The 22,969-nt window shown below is 40.8% G+C and overlaps 1 protein-coding gene across 1 annotated transcript in view; it reads right to left on the bottom strand.

The window, feature by feature from the left end:
* The window catches only part of plcb2 (phospholipase C, beta 2), a 29,646-nt gene that overhangs the window by 2,820 nt on the left and 3,857 nt on the right, over window positions 1-22,969 (bottom strand). The window contains exons 4-31 of the mRNA XM_033642090.2: window positions 22,520-22,660; window positions 22,033-22,112; window positions 21,872-21,925; window positions 21,688-21,763; window positions 21,027-21,127; window positions 20,457-20,617; window positions 20,217-20,363; window positions 19,948-20,105; window positions 17,644-17,726; window positions 17,382-17,466; window positions 14,866-15,088; window positions 14,679-14,761; window positions 14,482-14,578; window positions 14,268-14,352; window positions 13,962-14,086; window positions 13,546-13,697; window positions 12,895-13,059; window positions 12,480-12,579; window positions 12,203-12,307; window positions 11,933-11,997; window positions 11,688-11,775; window positions 10,208-10,687; window positions 9,814-9,997; window positions 9,104-9,245; window positions 5,972-6,036; window positions 5,364-5,423; window positions 5,103-5,160; window positions 1,008-1,091 (exon numbers count right to left, since the gene is read on the bottom strand). Of these exons, the coding sequence (XP_033497981.2) occupies window positions 1,008-1,091; window positions 5,103-5,160; window positions 5,364-5,423; window positions 5,972-6,036; window positions 9,104-9,245; window positions 9,814-9,997; window positions 10,208-10,687; window positions 11,688-11,775; window positions 11,933-11,997; window positions 12,203-12,307; window positions 12,480-12,579; window positions 12,895-13,059; window positions 13,546-13,697; window positions 13,962-14,086; window positions 14,268-14,352; window positions 14,482-14,578; window positions 14,679-14,761; window positions 14,866-15,088; window positions 17,382-17,466; window positions 17,644-17,726; window positions 19,948-20,105; window positions 20,217-20,363; window positions 20,457-20,617; window positions 21,027-21,127; window positions 21,688-21,763; window positions 21,872-21,925; window positions 22,033-22,112; window positions 22,520-22,660 (3,447 nt within the window). The remainder of the gene's footprint in view (window positions 1-1,007; window positions 1,092-5,102; window positions 5,161-5,363; window positions 5,424-5,971; window positions 6,037-9,103; window positions 9,246-9,813; window positions 9,998-10,207; window positions 10,688-11,687; window positions 11,776-11,932; window positions 11,998-12,202; window positions 12,308-12,479; window positions 12,580-12,894; window positions 13,060-13,545; window positions 13,698-13,961; window positions 14,087-14,267; window positions 14,353-14,481; window positions 14,579-14,678; window positions 14,762-14,865; window positions 15,089-17,381; window positions 17,467-17,643; window positions 17,727-19,947; window positions 20,106-20,216; window positions 20,364-20,456; window positions 20,618-21,026; window positions 21,128-21,687; window positions 21,764-21,871; window positions 21,926-22,032; window positions 22,113-22,519; window positions 22,661-22,969) is intronic.

Below are 22,969 nucleotides of genomic sequence, written 5' to 3'. Positions count from 1 at the left end.
CTCTTCAAATAGAAACAGGAATGTGCAAAAGGGACTTATATGGCCCAGACACATCAAACTGATGTAAAAACCAGTGGTGACGAAGGCCAGATGTTGTGTTGCCTGTGTTTTGGCAAAAAAGTAGCACTTGAACACACTGCAAAGATAACAGAAAAACTATCACATACATTCTGCACCTGCATGAGAGGAACTAACTCTCCATACCAGCAGGTGGCAGTAGTGTTGCCAACTTTGCAATTTTCTTGCTAGATTTAGCAACTTTTCAGACCATCTTAGTGACTTAATTTTGAAAAGAGCAACTAGCCACAAAGTTAGCAACTATTAAGACCATCAGGATAAAAAGAGAGAAATGTGTTATATTATAATTTATTCCCATAAGTGCCGCTCAGAGTAACTGCAGTCCTGCAGCTCTTGCGCCATTAGCACGAGGGCTCTCGCCCTCTCTTTTCTTGTGCCCTGAAGAGGGTTTGGGACAGGCAGTTCAGTTCTTTTGAGTTACTATAGTTACACCGACGCTCTTGCTGTCTGGATTAGGAGCGCAAAAAAAGGGGTGCACTTGTACAAGCGTAAAAGCTCTCATGCCATAAAAATATTTTGTTGAGGATTTGTCTTTCAATCTAATCTAATTCAGTGAAGTCTTAATGCTTCCATTAATGTGCCATGACATCACCAATATTCAAACGAGCGTATGATGTCATCTGGCGACTTTCAGCAACTTTTGGAGCTAGTGTAAGCTACTCTTTTTGGAAAAGAGTTGGCAGCACTGACAGGCAGTGATCCGTAAAAGGGAAACCAGAATTAGCACATTAACAACAAAACCTGATGGTAAAAAAAACAAAGGATATTTACCGTGTGCTGGCAAACAATAACACACAAAACAGTGTCAGGTGTGTGTGTGTCAGGGCTTTTAGTTCTTGGTTTAGCTCCTGAGTTCTAGTTTTTGTCTACAAGGGGTTACATGTCCATGCAACGTCCTCCTAATTGTACCCTGGTGTCAGTGCGTGTACCTGATTAGTCAGGGTCTTGATTTCCTCCAGAGTCACAGCCTGTTTCTTCATCAGAGCCACTTGCTGTGGGCTGTAATCTAAAGACTGTAACGACACAGCAAAGTACAACACATGTCGCTATTGAAAAACATGATTGATCTGCGGTTTGAGTCTGTGCGAGTGTGTGTGTGTGGTGTCAAGTGAGAGATGAAAGACTGTTTTCATGCCTATGAGCGGTTCTGCTCATGTTTCTCCCTGTGTGTGTTTGTGTGTGTATATCAAGAGAGGAATGCACTCGTGGGATGCAACCTGAGCAAGAGAATCGATACAGTTAAGTCACAGCAGGTTGGACTTGTCTAGTTCGGTTATTGCACATGGGCCATTCAATACTGAGGCTGTGCTGATTAAACAAGTGATTGTGTTAAAAATAGTTGCCATAATTAACAGGCAAATGTTGATTAAGTAGATCAAAATGAGCTGAAATGCGACCCTTATGTGCGGAGGTGTGAGTGGAGTTTTGCTCCCATCCAGATGGAATCGATGAGAGAGGAGCAGAGTGAAGTGGCCTGGTCTTTAACCCAGATACAACAGGTCTGAATCTTGATGAGCCAATGGAGGAACAAGAGCAGAGCCCAGTGAGTCATCGACCACACATGGATTAGTCTGCTCCCTGTAAACAGCTTCTGAGTAATGGACAAGCCTGGCCTATGGTCAGAGCCCGCTGCACTTTACACAGTAGGTAAAGGTCTGTGTGTGTTTGCCTGTGTGGGTGGTTTGTGGGTGAATGGGTGTGCATGCTCACGTGTGTGTGTGTGTGTGTGTGTGTGTGTGTGTGTGTGTGTGTGTGTGAGAGAGTACTTACAGTTCAACAATGTGTGTGTGTCCGTGTGTGTCCTTGTGGTCTGTGTATGTAAGCATGTGTTCAGATGTATGAAAGAAAAGTGCAGTAACATGCCTTTTTCTTCCATGTCTTGTTCAGTTCTTGAGACACTTGCTGTCTTTTTGTAACCATAGTTACATGGTTAAATACAGTACGTGTTGAACAAGCCAGTCAGTCGATGTGAAGTGTGAGCTCTGGCAGTGCTGTTGTTTAAGGTACATGTGCAGTGATGTGAGTGTGCAGCTTCAGACCTCAGTTAAAATTGGGTCAGCATTTTTGTGTGAATTGTTATTTCCTTTAAAGGAGTAGTTTGACATTTTGAGATGTGTGCTTAATCGCTTTCTTGCTGCAATTTAGAAAAAAATATTGGTACCACTCTCATGTTTGTCTGTTTAAGGGCAGCTATTTTTTCATTTTCAGGTACATGTTTACATGCTTTAATATTCAAATAGCACTTTATTTTTCTTATACTGTCTGTGTTGGAACACCTGTATTAACCCTCTGACTGAAAAGCTACTTATTAGCGCCTCTCACTTTCAGCCCCCTCCCTTAAAAACAATGTCTGCTCTGACTGGTCAGCATTTCCAGGTCTTTGGCATCTGCACCCTCAGCATCTCTGCACCATCACTGCATCCCTGGAATGACTAAAACAGAGTATCAACCTAATCATGCTTACAACAACAATCACTTTCCAGTAGGCAACAGGCAAATGATTTAACTGAAATTGGTAAACTTGTTAATTTCTGTTGTCGTTTTCAGCCCTAACTGTAACATTTAAAGATTTATAGTTAAACATGGTGGTCTGACCTATCTGACATTTCTGTTATGCACATTTTATGTCTTTAATAAACCAAATCAATCAGTAGGCTAAGCACATATTTCACCCACCAAAGAAGACCCACCTAAAAGTCAATATCAGTTTACAAGTACACTATATTTGTAATATTTTTACAGCTTTACTATACACACTAATTTATTGAGGCAGCAGTAGACCAGCAACTCCTGTGTTTTGCGAGGTAAAATTACTGTTTTACTGTCAGTGGAGTCTGGTGGCTTTAGTTCCCTGTCAGAAAGGGCTGTTTGATGGCGAGGTAAAACCTTCCATCAAAACTTGAAAATCTTCCAAATATAATGTATGCTTAAACTGATGCAGATTTTTTTCAGTGGGCCATTTTTAGGTGGCTAAAAAATAACCAATTGAGGCAGGATTTGCTCAGCACTGTTTCATTTTACTTTACTTTACTTTTACTTTATTTGTTTATTTGAAGAGGACCGTGCATATTAATGAACAATCGGTACAAATACATGACGTCATGTATATGCCGGATTTAGCTAGAAGCTAATTTCCATCCGTAATCCTCACATTTAAAAGACAGACAGACATACCATAAATAACAGTTAAATCAACAACATATAAAGTGCACAACAATATTAACAGCAGTTATACAGTAGATTCAACAAGGGGGTACAGTAGAGAACTGTATGACAGGGCTGATCAATGATTCATTCATGGGTGCAGATTTGATGAGTCAATAGCCATCCTTTAAGCTGTTTTTTAAAAGTAGTGAGAGTGGGACTGTCTCTGATTGAGGTTGGGAGACCGTTCCAACCTGCACTGCCCTTTACAGTAAGGGAATTTTGGCCTATAAAGGTTCGTCTGAACTGCACCTCGCAGTCCCCTCTGGAGGCAGATCTGGTACTGAGCGTGTTGTCTCTCCGTTTAAAAAAAACCTCCAACGGGGGAGGAGCCAGCCCGTTGAGGGTTTTATAGATGAGGCAGCTGTATTTAAAAGTTTTTAAATGTTCAAAACTCAATAAATTGTACCTCGCAACAATTGGACAGTGATGTGAGGAATATGTTTTTTTTGGTGAATACCTTGATGGCTTTTTTGTAGAGTTGTTCAATTGGTTTCAGTGTGGTGACTCCAGTAAACGACCATATCACAAAACAGTACTCAATATGAGACAGAATCATGCAGTGGAGATAAGATTTAGCAGCATCAGACAAGATGAGAGGCCTGATTTGTTTAAAATTTTGCAGGCTGAATCTTATCGTGTTGGCCACTTTTTTGATGTGTTTCTTAAATGTGAGATTCGTGTCTAATGTGATACCAAGGTACTTGAACTGGGTTACCAATTCAAGTTCCTCTTCTCCGATGAATACGTTGGATCTGTTCTGCTCTACTGGTCGCTTTGTGAATGTCATACACACCATTTTTTTGTGTTGAGCATAAGGCAGTTGTTATTAAGCCAATCTTGTACCTTAGTTAGAGCATTTGTGAGTTTGTTGTTGTTGTGTACCTGATGCAGTACCTGAGGTTTTCAACCTGGAAGTTACTGGAAACAATAATAATATTTTCATAAGCAGCACTTTTGACCGTGAAAAATCACTATTAAAAGCTCCTAAACCTAAATCTTCACAACCTGACATGTTCCAGCAGGAATATGATCCAAAATCAGGGAGAAAATTAACATCATTGGTAACCAAGTAATCATGTTTCCCTGATGTTAGCATTTAGCTACTTGTAGCAGTGTATGTGATGTTAACACTTTCAGTAACATGCCAAACACGGCCAAACGATAATTAAGTCCCAATGTCCTCAAACCAGATGACAATTAAGTCCCAGTGTCTTAAAACGCCATATCAAACAACAAACGTTTCAGCCATAAAATCTGATCAGATTTTGGACCTTGTCTGCAGATTGACATGGCAGAGATAGCTGCCATCTTGTTTTTACATGGATTAGTGTAGTGTGTATTGTGCTCTTACTACCATTAGGTGGCAGAAAAAGTATCCAACAACCAGTTAAGTAGAATAAAATATAAGGCCAAGTAAACTCTGAATGTGATGTCCTCATTTGAGGATACAGGGTCTCAGGAGGATATATGATTAAAAAAAAAATAAGGAATAGCATAATAGGTCTCCTTTAAATATGAAGCTACGGCCAGCCATGCTGGTAGGTGGATATTTTGTTACTTTTGGAAGATACAAGCTAGCTGTTTCCCCTTGATTCCAGTCCTTATGCTAAGCTAAGCTAACCTAACCAGCAGTTGGCTTCAGCTTCATCCTTTCTGCACAGACATGAGAGTGACATTAATCTCCTCATCAGACTCTTGGCATGAAAGCAAATAGGCTAAGCGCATTTCCCAAAATGTGAAACTGCTCTCTTAACTGTACATACATGCTCAAAAAGTCTAAATCTTTTACTTTCAACAAGTTAAAAAGGACTACTTACGGCACCATCAGACTGACTCGGCTCATCCAGCACCTCTGTGCTCATTGCCTTTTTCAGCCTAAGAGAAGATAATTATAATTATTAATTTGACCTCTTGTGGTTAAATTCATCAAATCAAGCCAGACTTAATGTGCAAGGCCATGTGGCAGAAGGAGAACAGTTTGTCTTCTCATATTTTAGAGTTTGACAAGAAGCTGTAATGCGGTGAGAGGAAAGGAAACACTTAAAATAACTAAAGTCAAGGTCACACTGTGAACTCACTTTGCTTTCTCTGATGATGAACATTTCGAGAGTGTTTTCTTCTTATTCTCTTTGGATTCACTGCAAAACAAGGCAAAGACAGAGAGTAAGGACTCCTGCTTGATTCAAACTCTAAAAAATGAAAGTGTTGCTATAAAGAACCTTATTTCCTTTACACAAGAGTGGCTGGGCTGTGTCTCTGTGATGTGACCTTTTCTTTACAGTGAAAGGAAGGCTTAAAATGTGATGTTATAGTGTCTGTGTGGACAGGTAGATTACTGAGGCTGCCTTCGCTTCCCTACTGCTGTTTAAACACCTGTTGGATAATGGTTGTCCTGAGATAACCATCTGCCAGCTGCGGACTTGGGATAAAATATACACACAGAGTCACACAAACACACATCCAAAACACCATAAGCCAGCCAAGGACATTAGAAGACCCGTACACTGAGGTGATTTATTCATTATTTGACGGCATTGTCTTTGCAAAATGTCAAATGTTTCACCTCAGATGACACGCACACAAATCACACCAAAATCTCAAGGCACAGATTGGACAGACTCAGCAAAGCCCTCTGCACCCTCAGTGTGTACAGCCTGTCCCAAATGTGTTGTATGTGTGCTCACACCTCTCCAGGGTCTTCAGTTCAATGGTGTGTCTCTCCGTGGCCATCTCCAACAGTTTGGCCAGTCTCTGTCACAATAGAAGGCGGAAGTGACACAATCACAGTCAAGATTAAGCTAGAAAATTAGACTTGAGTGGCTCTAAATAACAATGCTGCGTGTGTGATTAAAGCCTCTTTTCAAACAAAAGTTCAGCCCCCCCCCCCCCCCCCCCCCCCCCCCCGGGTTAATTTGCATGAACTTTGGCTTTAAGTTTGCCCGGGACCTGTATGCTGGATGCTGACTCTCACCACACTCCACAGTTACCTGTTTGACCCCTCAGTTTCATACAGATCCGGAGCTTATGCTAAGAGTGCCCCTGACCACCTGGGTCTGGTATATGATCAATAAAGCCTCTAAAGCACTGGCGTCTTGCCAGTGATCCCAGACACACAGGGAGAGACAGGCAAAATGAGGTGCTCCGTGAGAGACGTGTGTCCTGGGTTGTGGAAATGAAAACTGTTTTTGGGATGAATCATTAGATGTAATAAAGACAGTCAAGAGGGGGGATGTGCAGAGAGTAATGGCTGGATGAGGAGCACGAGAACAGGTTAAAATAGGACGAGGAGCAGATCTTGACTTTGAGGTACCTGTTTAAAAATCTTCATATATGACTGAGAGTGTTTGAGATAATAGCAGACTGAAATGCATTATCCTCGACTGTAACTAAGAGAAATTACACAGTTCAATATATTTTTGCAAGAAATTTGAATTTGATTTTGGAAATAGCTGTTAATAAAGACATAAAGGCTGACCTACCAGATTGACCTACTTTTGAGCAGGCGATAAAATGACTGAAGGACAACTGTGTTCTGACTGTGGGGTGATAAAATACAGAGGTGGAATAAACAAAGTACATTTATTCAAGTGCTGTACTTAAAGAAAATTTTGAGATCCTTGTACTTTACTTGAGTATTTCCATTTTATGCTTTATACTAACTTTATACTTCTATTCACTGCATTTCACTGGCAAATATACATTTTACTCCATTACATTTATTTTAAAGCTCTAGTTACTAGTTACTTTGCAGATTCAGATTATTAATAAAAAAAAATACAAATTGATTTATAATATGTAATTATGTACATGGTGAGTGTAGAAAAAACTAGCTGTATATAAAGTCATTAAAATGAGCTCCACCTCCACCAGCTGCAACACTAAAGTGATTTTGTCATTAATTATTCAGTAATTATAATGCAATAATATGAAGTACATGATTTTAAAAATGAGCCATTCTACTTCATGAGTAGGCTTCCATTACTTTTGGTACATTTTGATAGTAATACTTACCTTTATCTAAATAAATTTTACTTTGTGACACAGTATCTTTACACTGTAATATGATTATTTTCAACTAAGTAAAAGATCTGAGTACTTCTTCCCCCATATTAAGCACTATTACATGACAGGGAGTGCTATTATACTGAATACCATCACAGCTGTGATTTGGCTGTAGGCACAACCTCGGGCGTGATATTGCATTTTTAAAACAGTTCTAAAAGCACTTTTTATCACTTGACAGTAATAAGGGACAATAAATTATGATTTGTTTGTTTATTTAATCATTTATTTGACTCCGCCAACACAATTACCTCTGCAAAGATGGGACTGAACATAAACTTTCCTGCACATTAGCATTAGCTAGCTATAGTAAAGCTTGATTCATGGTAGGGGGGATCGACCCATTTGATAAGTGTTGCTGAACAGACATTAAACAGTCTTATGCTTAAGCAAAAGGTTTTAGTCGTCTCCCTGCAGAGACCCCTGCATTTTTTTTTTTTTGCTGAGTCTGTTTCTGTCGCGTTAAGTGAAACATAATCTGAACAGGGAGCTGCTTAAATCAAACAAATATCGTGCTGTACATGATTTTAAGGAGCTGCTGCTGACAGTAGGCTTCTTCTGTGTACAGAGACGCTGAATGCTGATTGGAGTCTGTGTGGATGGAAAACTACTATCTCCACGGCAACATAATTTAAGTCAAATATTTTTTCTGGAAATATGTTCACCTTTGTGATGCGAAGTTTGTTACAATCTAAGGTAACATTTGATAACGACCAACCGAATGGTTTTCAACACCTGTAAAGCAGAGTGATACGTATAATTTGAAGTCTCAATGATGTTCTACTCCGTATCAGTAGTCATGGAATGCCTCTTGTCGAATCAAATTACTTGGTCAGATGTAACCGTTGCATAAAAGTATTTATATCCTTTGCTGAAGCAAAAGTATCAGTGACACAATGAAATATTTTTTACAAGTACAAATCCTGTTAGGGTCAGTTTAGGTTTTAAAAGTAAAACTAGGTCTTTTTTGCCTTCATTAGATGGATGAAAAGTTAGACTGGCAGACTGGAAATGGCTGAAGAAACAGGTATGACATGCAACAAAGGTCCCCACCTAGGATCTAACGTGGGAAGTTGCAGTTATATTGCATTAAATCTAAAACAATGCATCACATTTTTTATGACATGTTTTGTATGCAAATCTTAATTTGGAAATTAACCAGTAAAATTAATATGGCTTTTTTACACATTGAACAAGTACAGAGCAACTACAACAGTAGAGCTATTATGTATGTGGAGCTGTGTTTCCATCCACCTGGCAAATGTTGGTCTAATATCTACTGTTTTTTAGCTCTATTTTGGTCTCCACCCAACTCCTTAGAGAAATACTGTACCTGGCTCTTCAGCTGCAAAATGTTCCACCAGCAGCTAGTTGCTAACTTTGGCTGCTTGGTGCTGAGCAGGTAGTGTACAGTAGGTTTTACAGCCTTTTCACTGAACACTGAACTAAAACAGTATGTTGCTGGCCATAAAACTGAAACAGTGAGCTAGAAGACTAAACACTCTGTATGACTGAGGGGAAGTGAGTCAATAAAAGGAGCTGATAATTCTCTGTGGGTTTGCCACTATGAGCGACACCTTTCACATTACACAGTCAATTGACCCCTTGTTAATATAAGACTATTGATTAGTGCAGCTTTAAGTACAGTACTTGAGTAAATGTACTGATTTACTTTCCATCACTAATGTCCCTTTTCTCATTTTAAAATGGGAAACGTAATTTTAACGAGCCAACTTTAAAGCTGTATTTGACTGACCTCTGTAGCACACTGCTCTTTCTTCTTCCTCAGCTGATCACACTGCTCCGTCCATAGAGCATGCAGCTCCACCTGCATCTTTTCTTTCTGCTCCTGCACCCGCTCCGTCTTCACGCTGGAGTCAGCGGTGTTTCCCCCACCCCTGGAGAAAACACAACATGACAACATAACAGGACATATGCAAGAGGAATAAAGTTGATCTACTAACAGCCACAATCACTCCAAGTAAAGAGATGACTCTTCAACCATGTGGTGACCGGAAATCCTATACAGCAGTGCTCACCAGCCTTGAGTAACACATGTACACTTACATGTACACTTAGTGTGGAGGGCTGTGCACAAAAAGCATATTCATTTAGTTGTTCTCTCCTTCCTCTAATATTCTGCTTCAGCTGGAAAAACACATTAGCCAAGAAATATTCTCTGTGCTTCTAAATATAATCTCATTAATGACACTGACCAAAACAACAACAACTTTATTAATGGGTCAGTATTAATATGCTGTTAAATTCACTGCTACTTTGTAGGAAACAGAAGCAGTCTTTGGTGAATGACTAAACATAAACAATCAAGCAGATGGATCTCAGCACTCTGAAATAATTACACAACAGCCCTCCTCCACAAACACTATCGAGTCGTCTTTTGTCAACTCTCCTTCTGTATTTCAGCTAGAAACTGACAAAAAAATGAAATAAAATAAATCTTCTCACTCCTTTTTCTTCATGGAGCCCTTCTTCTTGATGGCCTTGAAGGAGTCAGAGTGTTTCTGAATCAGATCTTCTCCCTTTTTCTGATACTTCTTCTCTGCCTCTTTCATGTCTCTCTCCTGACGCTTGATGACCTTCAGATAGTTCTTGTGCTGTGTCAGTTCTTCAGTAGTCACAGTTGAAGGCTCTGCAGCATAAACACATGGGGGCTTTGTTGTGAGAATCCTCCTACATGTGCCATGTGTCATCAGTGGATATACATCGATAGTGTCATAAATCTATGAACCAAAAAGAGTCTAAATTGTTCTGTATTTTCCCTCTCAGGGATCTTTACCTAAAGTGCACTTGCAAAATGGAAACTGTGATGTGCGCAGCACATGAAGCACTTCGGTGTTACCTTCGCTGCATGTCTGCGGCTGAGATGAGTCACTTGATCCTGCAGACTCGGGCAATGCACTCACTGAAAAGGCCACAGCAGCAGGCTCTTCAGTAGCACTGGCAGCTTCTGTGCCTTTATCGTCTGAAACAGGCTCAGGGTTTGTACTGGAGTTGCTCTCCGGCTCCTCTTTGCTTTCAGGAGCTTCTTCTGGCTGTGGAGCTGCTTCTGGCTCTGGAACCTCTTCCTTCTCAGGTGCCGCCTCCTCCTCAGGGGAGGGAGAGGCTTCGGGGAGGGTTTCAGGTGTGGTGCTTTCTGCGTCTGGGGCTGGTTCTTCAGCAGGAGTGCTGTCAGGAGATTGAGGAGGTTCTGCTGCAGGTTGTGGAGCGTCTGACTTGTTCTCAGACTCTTCTTTGGCTTCTTCTGCACTTGGTTCTGGTGGAGACTGGGGTGATTGGTCAGTGGTGTCAGCTGGTGGTGTAGGTTCGGATGCAGCCTTTTCTACGGGAAGTGGAAAGTGTTAAAATATAGCTTTTTAATTCAGCACTAGAGACCTACTAAAAGAGTAATATTAAAGGTCCAGTGTGTAGGATTTAGTAGCATCTAGCAGTGAGGTTGCAGCACTGAAACTTCTCCCATGTGCCAAGCGTGTAGGAGAACAGCAGTGGCCTACGCGGAAACGTAAGTGGCCCTGTCTAGAGCTGCTGTTTGATTTGGGGTGACTGTGGCTAGGAAGGTAAAGCGAGCTGACTGTGCATGCTCCCATCTCTTGTTCCTGCACCAGTCTAGTCTACTACACTGCAGTCAAGCCAGCCACAGCCGCCTCTCTACGGTGAAGTTAGTTTTAAGTTGGATGTTCAACAGACAATCACCCCAGAACCAGCAGTGTCTTCTTAATTTCACTTTCATCTGATGTTGGCAGTTGGAGGACAGTAAGCTCACCGCCTAGCCCTTCAGTTCTTTGGTGCTTTCCATTTGTTTTCCACTTGGAAATTTCAACTGGAATGCCCCCTGGAGTTAGATTTCCAACTCGGAAAGTTGGAGGACCCTCACCAACCCCGACCTCAAATCCAAGGTAGCTGCTTTGCTCACTGACAGTGCTGAAAACTGTAGTAATATATAGTTTATTAGCACATCTGTCATACTTGTGTCTCTCTAAAACAGTCATACACACAGTCCTATCCAACTTATATCTGTGGCAATGTTGCTACAGTTTGCAGCTGTTTGGAGCTGAGCAGGTATTGCAAACAACATCTGGTTTTCCTACTTGTTTTACTGGAACGTGATCATTTAGGGTGTGATGTCATTCCCAGCTCCAACCTCCAACTTCCGAGGTAAATGGAGCATAGTGCATGGATAGAACTGCGTGCACGTGACCCCAACTATCCAAGGGCGTTCAATACAGTATGTCTGAGCCCTAAATCCTACACACTGCACCTTTAAAGATCAGTATCATTCAAAAATAAACTCTAAACTGTGTCCCATTCGCACGCTTCATTACCTGCAACAGGGGCCTCACTTTCCTTTGCCTTGTCCGTGGGGGTTTGGACAAGAGGCAACTCATACGGAGAAATGTAGTCAGAGGATGACTGTGTGGGCACAAAAAGGACAGGAACATCACAATCTAACATGGCTGGTCATCTTCCAGGAAGTTAATTAGTGCTGTTAAAGGGTTAATGGAGAACTGGGGACATTTCTGATGGGTCAGTTTTAGTAGATGATGGCGAAATTAGTTTCCCTTGTTACCTCCTTTGGGGTCTTTGTGGTCTTCTCTGTTCCCTTTGTGGGGTTAAATAAGGCATCTGTGAAATCTGAGGTAGAATCAAATGTGTCAGTGCATGAAGCAGCAATAATTCACTCTTTAACCAAATGTGTGTGAAACAAAATTGAATTCTATCGAGCTCCTCACATCCAAACTAAATCAGCCTTGTCCCCGACTGTCACTCTAACCACATGTATTCAATTGCAGCAGAAGCTTTTTCTTTTGCAGAGACCCAAAAGTAAATAGCCAAGCACCTGCAAAGGCAGCAGGGATGTAGTCCTTGACCTCGATGTACACAAAGAGAGCGGGCAGAGTGAGCGGCATGTTGCTCTCACTGCGCAGGCAGATGTGATGGAAACCTGCGGGGCATAAAACAAACCTTGGTGAATTAAAAAACAAGGCAGCGGCTCCCCCTGATCCAGAAGCTGGATAAAACATGTTGGCAAACATTCTGAGGCCTCAGATGATTCAGAGGTGTTTTAAATTATGTAGATTAGATGAAGCTTGAAAGAGAGGTGGGCTTTCACTGACCTGATTGGATGGCATCAAGTGGGATGATCCTGTGTCCCACGAATTTACCGTTCTCTTCGTGGACGACGATTCTTAGAGAGGCCATTTCTGGGAGCAGGATCTATGCATCATAAAAACAACAAACATATTAAGATCAGCAGCAGCAGCAAAGTGGGTTATTAAGGCTGAGCTTACACAAACACATTCACCCACACATCTATTTGTGCATATTTGAACACATTAGGGTCGACACATATGAAATGGAGGATTAAAGGGTCCTCCACCAGAAAATTTTGAGCATCAAACACTTAACTTCCTGCATTTTGGTGATTTTTTATGCACCAGAATTTTGCCTTTTTGCATTAAATTACAGTGTAAATGTCTTTAATTCTGTCAAAATGAAGTCTTCTGCTACTTTCAATCTACTGATACATACCTTCTCAAAAACAAAAGGCTCTTCATTCCACACTGGGTTGATGGCATTGGGCGTGGTGGTCCACTTTGTGCGATATTTCTTCTTCGGGTCTCCCGGCAGCCCAATCACCTCCACCTCCACTCCTGTTTTTACGCTCTTGTCAGACAGAAACTGGCCTGAGTAGATCTAGTGATGCGGAGGCGAAAAGAGATTTGATGATATACATGTGTGAAGTGGCTGGCAGTATGGATGTCCTGGTGCGTGGACCCGTGTTCAGGACACAGTGGACATAAATAGAGCTCAGGTTTTCACTCATGCAGAGACTGCTGAATACCAGGAACCATATATCAGTCTCAGCAGGAAGCTTGTATTATTACAGACTCTTCTACGCACACACACGCAGACTTCCCAAGGCTATTGAGGCTAATTTAGTGCTCAATTTAGAAGAGCAAAAACAGCTCTCAGCTATGCACATATTTCATCAGTTTCCCTACAGTGCTACACCATAAATGATGCAGCTTTAGTGTATGAAAATATCTACCTGCAGCTTTGAAGTCTTTAAACTTTTTGTAGTCAATTTGCAGATATTATGATCCCTGTGCACACACACCTCAGGGGTGGTGGTTAGAGTAAGAGAAGCATGATAACCACAAACTGTGTCTGTGAACCTGCCTTTATGGTCAGTGTGCTCGCCACAACTGTGTCAATCCTGTCACAGAAAGGGTCAAACTTCTTGTCGCTGCGACGCAGAACATCATGCTTGAGCAGGTAGCCTGTTTTGCCGTTGAATTCAAACAGAGCCATGTTCAGCTGCATGGGGAAATCTGAAAATAGACACAAGAAAATGGCCCATTCATGCCCCCTCTCTTCAGCATGAGGAGGAGCAGTTGGGATGCAGAAGCCCATGCAGCCTTAAGAGGTGCAACACTGACCTGCTGTGGTGGAAAACAGAAGCTGAGGTTTAAAAATATCACAGAAAACATGTCAGACTCAAGTGGTGATTAAAGGCAAACAGTGAAGGGTTACATCCCCTCCTGTCATGTAACACATTTGAAGTTGTTATTAGTGCATTGTGTGTGTGTTTCTACCCATTGTCTGGTAGTTGAGCGCCACCATTTGGCAGCCTACATTCCAAAAAGGCTGGGGGTTGTAATTGGATGAGTCCATTCTTGTTCCTTTGGGGTAAATCCTGCTCATCTGCCTCTTATTGTATCTGGGAAACATGGTTTAGGGAGCACAGATTTATATCTCTGTGGGATGTGAACCACGGCACTATTATAGCTGTGCAAAGAAACATGTTTTGATTTTATCTTACGTCATTTTTAAAATAAAATTCAGCCAATTTAACACAAGCTGCAATAATTCAGAGCATCTCCAGCACCCTTAAAGGATACTCGACAAATTCGACAGCAGTCTTGGAAATCATTGCTTCCCCTTTGGTCTCCACAAAAGACGAGATGACGTAACTTTTATTTTTCTCTGTGAAGGAAGAAAAGAAATTACATAACTCACGTTGGCTTTGATCTGTTAACCTGTGATTTTTTTTTTAATATGTTGTGAAATCAATTTTGTTTGAGTTTGGGTTAAATCTGTGAGGCAAAGACATACTTTTGGCATTGTCAAAGGAGATGAATTTGTTGGGCTGGATGTAGTTGACCAGGGATGACATCGCCTCATAGGCTGTGACTTCTTGTCCAGCTGTGCCCTGTGGGGGATTGACAGGAAGTTAACTGATGCTTGAGCTGTTTGAGCTGGACACGGATGATGTATAGCAATAAAACCGTTGTCACAACAGCGTACTATACCTCATCTGATGACTTCATTTTCTCCTCGTCCTGTTCCTCCGTCTCCTCTGGCTCCTCTGTATCCTCAACAGCTGTGTCCCCCTCTGGTTAAATGTGTAAACTAAATGTCAGTGACACCTCAAAGTAACTAAAGAACCCTCTTTTTTCTTTTTTTTTCTTTTTTTTTTTTACATAACTTTAAGTCCACCTTGGTTCTCTTGGGTAGTGGGTGCTGGGTTGGCAGGATCCTGGGAAGTGGTGTTTGGGGTGTTTGGGTCCTGAGCCGGTGCAGCTGTGGTTGTGGTCTGATCTGTAGCTGCCGTGCTGGTTTTCTTAGCCTGGGTCGGCTTTTCATGGCTGCCCTTCTTGTTCTTGATGAGGATCTTACCCATGAGCTCAGACGGGCTGGGGATCTGCTGACCCGGCTTCAGCTGGATGGAACAGATAAACAGAAAGAAAGCTAAAACTAACTTGAGGTAAACACTAACAAAACAAAAACTTGTTTAGGGCTAAAATCAAGGTCAAGCCCTCAGTGCTGTCTTTGTAGTGTGGGGATTACATCACATGATATCAGTGTCGGCCCATGACATTGGCAGTAGGTGAATGCTAAGGACACCATCATCCATAGGGGGCGCCACAATTTTTACTAATACTATAATTACTATTATTTTGAAATATGACACAAGGCCACAACAACATAACTACTAAATAATAGAGAAGCCTTTTTTTTCTGGGTTCCTGCTGCCCTTTTATTTTGGCAAAAAACGTGAATACATACAGCTGCTTGAAGGAAACTTTGTTGATGTTTTCACAGCACTATAAAAACGATATTAGAGAGGGAATTATGACGTATCATATATAGTAAAAAGGTTCTTTGCTTAGTTTTTAATGTGAAAGAAGGTTATGTTAAAGATTGTTTCATAAATGTATATTTCTGAGTTTGTTATGAGGTGAATGACTTAAAAACATTTATTAACATTTATGTGTTATAGTTTACAGTACATTTTTGTGTTTCCTTGGCACAAAAGAAGAATAAATAACAGTAAAAAAACAGAAGAAACACCAAAAAAAAAAACCCACCGGTATCGACTATTGGCGAAATTATTTTTATTTTATTTATCTTAATCAGTGTTTTCCCAGAATTTCAAAATCGGTGCATTCCTAGTTCAACTAGAAAGTTAATTTGTACGTTTTATTATTATTTTACAATGCCATATATGATTTTATTGTTTTTTCTTCTGAACAAGTTAATTTTAATTCTTTTTTTTAATTGATTATTGATTTACATGATCATTATAATGCAAGGGGAGGCTTGCCTAGGGCACCAAATGAGCTGGAATTGCCACTGCGTGATATCAATATTTCATCTCACTCTAAAGAACCATTTCTTTATTAAAGAGATGAGGCATTTACATTCTACAATTACAGAGGCTACGGGGTGTTGGCAGGGTATGCACCCAAAAAAAAATGTTAATACATGCTGGATTAAAATATCAAATTAAGGAAAGAGTCAGACAAAAGATCCACACACTGTATAAAAAGCTGTCATGTACTGTAATAGAGGTCTCTGCTAGATTACTCCCAGTGACAATTAAATCCGCTGTGCGGATCTTTTGTCTGATTCATTCTAGAATAACACAAATGGTAGTTTTAAAGGTAAAATAAAATAGCTTCATTGAAAGGGGTGCAGGATAAAGAAAACATATTAATAAACTTGTCAAACTATTTAGAGCAAAAAAAAAAGAAGTCATTCATATTATATGAAGGGATTTATTATTTCTCTTTCAGACCTATTTTCCTGTCAGTGCAGAAGGGGCTTTAAAGTTCAAATCAAAAGGCTAACAGAAAGCTAGGGAGGGTTTGTCTCGGATATTGATTGGAGGTTGCTGAGCCTAAAGCACTTCTGCAGGAACAATGCCCTACTATCGTGGGTCAGGATGGCGTTATCAGGGGGTATTCGCTGTATGAACAGCACCACTCCATAACTGCAAGCTAGCTCCTAGGTCCTGTGCACCAGTCAATAACTGGCAGAAAGTATTATCATGGGGGAGGGACAAAACAATTCAAGAAAGCATTTCCCAGCATGCAAAAATGGTATATGCCCCAGAGTGCAGGATGAGTCATCAGCATTACTTATAATTTTCCAGGAAATGACAGACCATTAAGAATACCTAATGAACAACTTCCTTGTCATTGCTGAGTGAAATACTAGTGTATAGGTGATGATGAGTGTGAAACATATGTGATTAAAAAACAGTTTTGATTTTATGGGAACTTTAAAAATGCATTAAAATGTCAGATGCTGAAAAATACAATTTACAGACTTTTCTGATGACTAACCAAAGATTACTTAGGCTGCTGGAGTTGGAGGAATCTGAGTCATGACCTCAGCATTTTTGAAATCCTGGCTACAGTCCTGATATTATTGGAGACTGTTAAGCATGTCTCTTTGGCTCAGGAGGAATACAAACACACACAGCTGAGAGGAGATGAACAGGCACTGGCTGTTTATATAAATCAGTTGGATTGGTACAGGAACCTGTGAGGGTCATGTGGAGAAAATAAAGCAACTTTATTTTCCATTTATTGCCTTCATGACACAGACAGATAGTGCATCACAAGAATTCTTTAGCTAACACTTTATCAGAGTGTTCTGTTTAATAACTCCCCCATTTGTAAACTCTATTATTTTGACAGTGAGCTGTGTTGCAGCCGTGTACTCACAGGGTATTTGTCCAGCGGATCTGTTAGTAGGGCATCACCAAATATGGTCTTGCAGTAGTTGGCCATCTTCTCCTGCTGTTTCACCCTGGAACAAGGCAGAGCAACACCTGTTAGTGTCTGCTGTTACTGCCAGAACCAAAGGTTCAGTTACACTCTCAATATGTTTCATTAATATTCCATTTGGGATAATGGCATCCGAACATTATTGCATTGTGTTAATAACATCACATGGCAAGAGCTCATGGAAAAGCTTGGGTCTTACGAGTCGACGTGGTTCTCGAACGAGAGGATAACAGGATACTGTGAGGTCTTGAAGGCGCTCTCAGCAATGGCCTCAATCACATCCTATCATCAAAAAGAGTTTTTGTGTGTTAAATTAGACTTTAATTTTAAGAAGATAAAGATTACAGAGATGCAATGGGCATAACTAAGCTGATGACACAGCAGCAAACCACAAGAATCATGGGTTCAAACATCACACAAAAGCCCGAGCCAATCATGACTATTTTCCCAAAACATGAAGAGAAAGACATGACAAACTGCAGAGTTACTGCATCTATGCAGAGGCCCTGGAGTTAGCTCCAAACGTATCACATCTAGAGGCTGACAGTAAACTGAACTGAGGTGTTGTGTCCGGGCCCCTGGGACTGTGGAGCGCCGGCTGCCCTTAAATGGAAGTGTTGAGACTGAGAGGATGACAGGGTTGCCTGCCTCTGCGTGTGTGTGTGTGTGTGTGTGTGTGTGTGTGTTACTGTGTACTTCCAAGCCTTCACACTCTTTTGCTCTTTAATGTGCACATGGACATGAATAAAAGGTGACATTATGGGCTCTTTATGATATCAGTGGCACACTGTTGCACTCTTTGGTCATAAACAGCTTCTGGAGAGTGTATATATAAAGATCTCATATTGAAACAATGCAAACTGTGCTCACAGGAAACTAAGGGGTTAGTCACTTACTGAAACAGGCCAAGATTTATGATACACAACAGCAAGGAAATATTCTCTGGAAGTGGGCTGGACTTACACTAAAAGTTGTTGGAAATTGTATTTACTGTTTCATTTTCTGGATTCCCTGGGTTTTTCACTGCTCATAGGTATATAGTTAAGTTGAGTTGTCTGGAAAAAAATGTATAAAAACAATAATAAGTCATAAATAATAAAATCTTATTAGTCCCGATGTTGCATGTTGTCTTTAAAATGTACGGTTGTGTAAATAACGGAAGGAGGTCCAGATCAATCTGAAGTTGGTTTGAAGAGTCTGTGAAGAGTCTGTGATATAAAATGTATTGTCATACTAGCTGACTGGGCTTTTTTTTAAAGGATGTGCATGAAATGAGAGGGGCTGCAGACTACTATAAGTTGGATTTAAGTATAAGACTATCCTCCCCCAAAAAATGACACCAAAGGCCATTTGCACAAGCGGCTAATAATCAGCTAATTACGACTCATATTTACGTTTAGGTTGTGCCCTCTAGTGGCTGTAGTGATCATGGTGGGAGCAGAGGAGGAAGTCAGGTGGCGTATTATAAAGACTAAAATTTCCACATTGGTGGGAGGCAAGCGTCAACCTCCAGGGCTGAAAAAGGAAGCCAATGTCGAAGTGCCAAACACTGCAGTTCCTTGAATGGCCACTTGAGGCTACCTCCAAAAGCGAGTCAATAGCAGTCCCCGTAGACCCCCATGTGAAATGCCAAACTTTACAGCAAAATTAAACATGTTTACAGCCTGGTCATTGTAGCTATTGTCCCCCTTCATGACAATTGTACAGAAGGTAATTTCTTTTTATAAAACTCAGACATTCACACGCTATTAAAGTCTAAGGTTGCACATAATTAAAAGCTCAGCCGAAAGCTTGACAGCCGAGCTGTTTGTGAAGCGTTATCACAGTCTATGAGTCAGATACACCGCTCACTCCTCCACAGCTGCACTGTCTCATCCAAATATGGTCACCTCTGGCTCAAAAAAAAAAACAAAAAAACAAAACATGAAGATGGCTGAAATGCCAAACTCAAGGTTTCAAAACAGCAGTTCACAAACCAATGGGTAGCTTTATCCATTATTCTAACAGTCTATGAGAGGAGGTTAGGGTGTGTAGATGGGTCAAGCAAACACAGGACTTTGACCCAGCAGACACTGTTTGTGTAGGAATCAATTACAAACAACTTATTCTGTCATTTAGTTGTGGGTCCTGTGGGTCATATTAGAGGGTAGGAACAAGCAACCTATGTGGCCATATAGGGTGGAGGACTTGTTTTAAAGTATCAGTGAAATAAAGATAAAGCTATGGACTGAAATCTGAGAAGCTCTCTTGGCCTTTTGGCATGCACTTTTGAGACGGTCCCTAACTTGAGGTCTTTAGCTCTCTGTCTATGGTCTTCAGTATCTGTTTACAATGCAAAAATCTGTTTAGACCACATTATCTGTTCATATCCACATAATCTATTTGTATTTGTTTACATCCCTTTTGCTCAGATTGTACAAGATCCAAAAGGTTGATGTATAAAATGGAAACAAAAATGTCAAATGTCAGAGTAAAATGTGAAGTTAAGTGTATGAGACACCACCTTGAAGAGGATCTCAGTTGTCATTGTGAAGCCGTGGGTAATGATGGGCTCTTCATCTGGAGGTTTGCCCTTCCAGCAGTCCAGCTCCAGACAGCGGCAGCCGGACAGCAGACACTGACGGTACATCTCCGGAGAGGACACGCCAGAGAACTGACCAGCTGCAGGGTGACAGATAGAAAGACTCAGACAAATCCACTCAAAAAAGATCTTCAGGAGTTTAGTAAATCAGGTATGAGATGTTTTGAATTAAAATCAGAGAAGTGTGTGACCTGTCAGGTATGTGTTGTGGGAGGACTTGATGAAGTAGTGAGGTACAGGTTGGGTCATGTCCTGACACTTGGCCAACTTGTCCTGCATGACGACTGATGTCTCCGGCCCCATCAGGAAGAATAAGAGACCCTCTGGAGAAATCAGACCTGCAGATGAACAAGAGAGACACACTGAAGTACTGAATCATTATCCAGCCTGTAAGTCTTTCATATATCAAACATATCACCACTAAATCTCACTTCTGTTAGAGTTAGCGGAGCAGGGTTCATATTTGTCCATCAGAGCCTTGATCTGGTCCTGACGCAGACGTGGAAACAGCTCCTCGTTGAGCCGAGAGTCCCTCTGTTTCTCGTTGAGGAACTTTGTGAAATTGTCTTTCGTCATGGTGGGTTTGTTGGAGCTGCAGAGTACAGTGAGGTGTGACAATCACCTGAGTGCTGCATGTAGTGTTGCTCCTGCCAATAACAGCCCAAGTACCTGCTGCCCAGCCCAAGTACCTGCTGCCTGAGCCCGCTCCAGGTAGCTAATGCATAAAGTGGCACCAAAATATGTAAAGAAGCAAGTTTCTGGCTTTATAACTACTAAAGCTAGCTGAGCTTTTTAGAATGGAAACATTTAGGTGCCAGATCAAAGGGTTTAAAACAAAATTATTCAAAATTCAATTGATTTTTTGGGCAGAAAACTTATGGTAGTCTCAAAAGCTTAAATGCAAGATAAAAGTAAGTGTGCATTTGGAGAAATTACAGGATATAACATAACGAATTGAGGATTATTTGGCCATCAGTGAAGCACAGAGCAGGTCAACTCACTAAGAAGTGAAGATCTCATAGATCTCAGGTCGAGGGCAGAGGTTTGTCAGAAATGTCCTGAATGCAGACTCCGTAAAAACGTCAGGCTTCATGGTGTCATACTGAAATGTAAGAACATGTCATCCACATCATTTCTCATCAGCAGCATTTCCTGCACAGTATTTGTGATTATAAGGCTGCAACTAGTGATTATTTGCATTAACTGGTTTGATTAATCTGATGATTATTTTCACAATTAATTGATTCATTTTTTTGGTGTACAAATGAATGTGAGCTTCCCAAGGTGACATCTTCAAATTGCTTATTTTGTCCAAACAGCAGTCCAAACCCAAAGACTCCTCATTTACCATCATAAATAACAAAGAAAAGCAGCAATTTCCTCATAAATTTCCTTTAAAAATGACTGAAACATGAATCAATTATCAAAATAGTCGTGGATGACTATTCTTCAATCCACTAATTGATTTATCGACTAATAGTTGCAGCTCTAGTCATCATCAAAACCTACAGCTACAAAAAAAGTTTTTATCTTACTGTATTCTTGGTATCATATATACACTGAAATAACTACGGTAAAATGTTATAAAAATGCAGTAAAAAACTTGAGATATAGTTGGACTCAGACAACCAGTCCAACAAAATGCCCATCATATTTTCTAACCTTTCCTTTAGGGAGGTGTGCTGATGCTAACGCACTTTCCACCCTCTTCTTATCCGCAGGAAACATCTTGTAAATACTGAAGAAAAAAAACCCACAGTAAAACAGTGAGAAGGAAATATGGAAATCTCCTGTACAAACTTCTGCGTGCCAGCCTACACCTTCAGGTGGTTGAACTGTGACCTACTATTTCACTGGGATCTTGCCGTCCTTGTTGGTGTGGAGAGAAATGCGGACGTATCTAAGATTGAGCACAAAAGTTTATCATTATCATATAATAGGTCATACATGGTGGAATAGAATGGTGTTAATTTAGCAACAACATAAACTGACATGGTTTTCACTTACATTTTCTCCAGGAAGACTTGTCTGCACGCATTGTTCCTCGCAGCGTTGTAGGCGATTGCAAGAATGTCATTTGCCCAGTTCTAATATGCATTTAATTACAAATACAAACAAGGATATTGCATTCAATGTCAACATCACTTGTGCCTAAATGTCATTATAAAGGGTTTTAAAGGGAAACAAAGTCACCACTAGAGGGCATCAATATAATAGTAGGTCAGGAAATGAAAGTAGTGCATGTTGCATTTGAACAAAGCACAATTGTGATTTCATTACAGTTGGTTAAATCCGGATATTGGAGTCATAAAGTCTAATAAAGACTAAAGGGGAGACAGAGGGCGCCTTACTGGGGGGAAGCAAAGGCTCATTGTATAGTGGCTAATGGCCTGTGGCTGTGTTTGAACAATCAATGTAGACAGAAATGGAAAATTATAAACAACTCGAGGACGGACGCAGTGCCAGTAACACACACTGTCAGCCTGCTTGTTACCTGTGTCACCTTCTCCTTAGAGGCAAAGAAGTTATGATAGGTGAGATTCACTGTGTCGGGACCTGAGACGATGGTGAGAGTTTTGGCAAGATGGTTGCTGTCCGGGAAGTCCAGGTTGAACACATTGCGAACCTTGGGGTGCTGTGAGAGGCAAAAGAGAGAGAATATGTGTTCACAGATTGCATTGGCTCAAATTATATGGTGCAGTTTTTTCATCTGTTCACCTTCTGTTTTCTTAAAGGAACACTTCACCCACAAAATGATCGTTTGTATATCAGTTTCTCACCATGTGTTATGTTGAATTAATGAAAAAATGTAGTGTTTTTTCACATACCTCCACAGTTAACAAAGAATTCAAAAACAGAGAAAACTCTAAATGAATTGAGCTGAATGGGGGCCACTTTTAACAACAGCAAAACTATATCAAAACATCTGTTTACAAACTCTCAC

Source organism: Epinephelus lanceolatus, chromosome 15 (genome assembly GCF_041903045.1).
Source record: "Epinephelus lanceolatus isolate andai-2023 chromosome 15, ASM4190304v1, whole genome shotgun sequence".
Lineage (NCBI taxonomy): Eukaryota > Metazoa > Chordata > Actinopteri > Perciformes > Serranidae > Epinephelus > Epinephelus lanceolatus.
The sequence above is the reverse complement of the archived record's forward strand: the minus strand, read 5'-3'. Positions and strand labels throughout refer to the sequence as shown.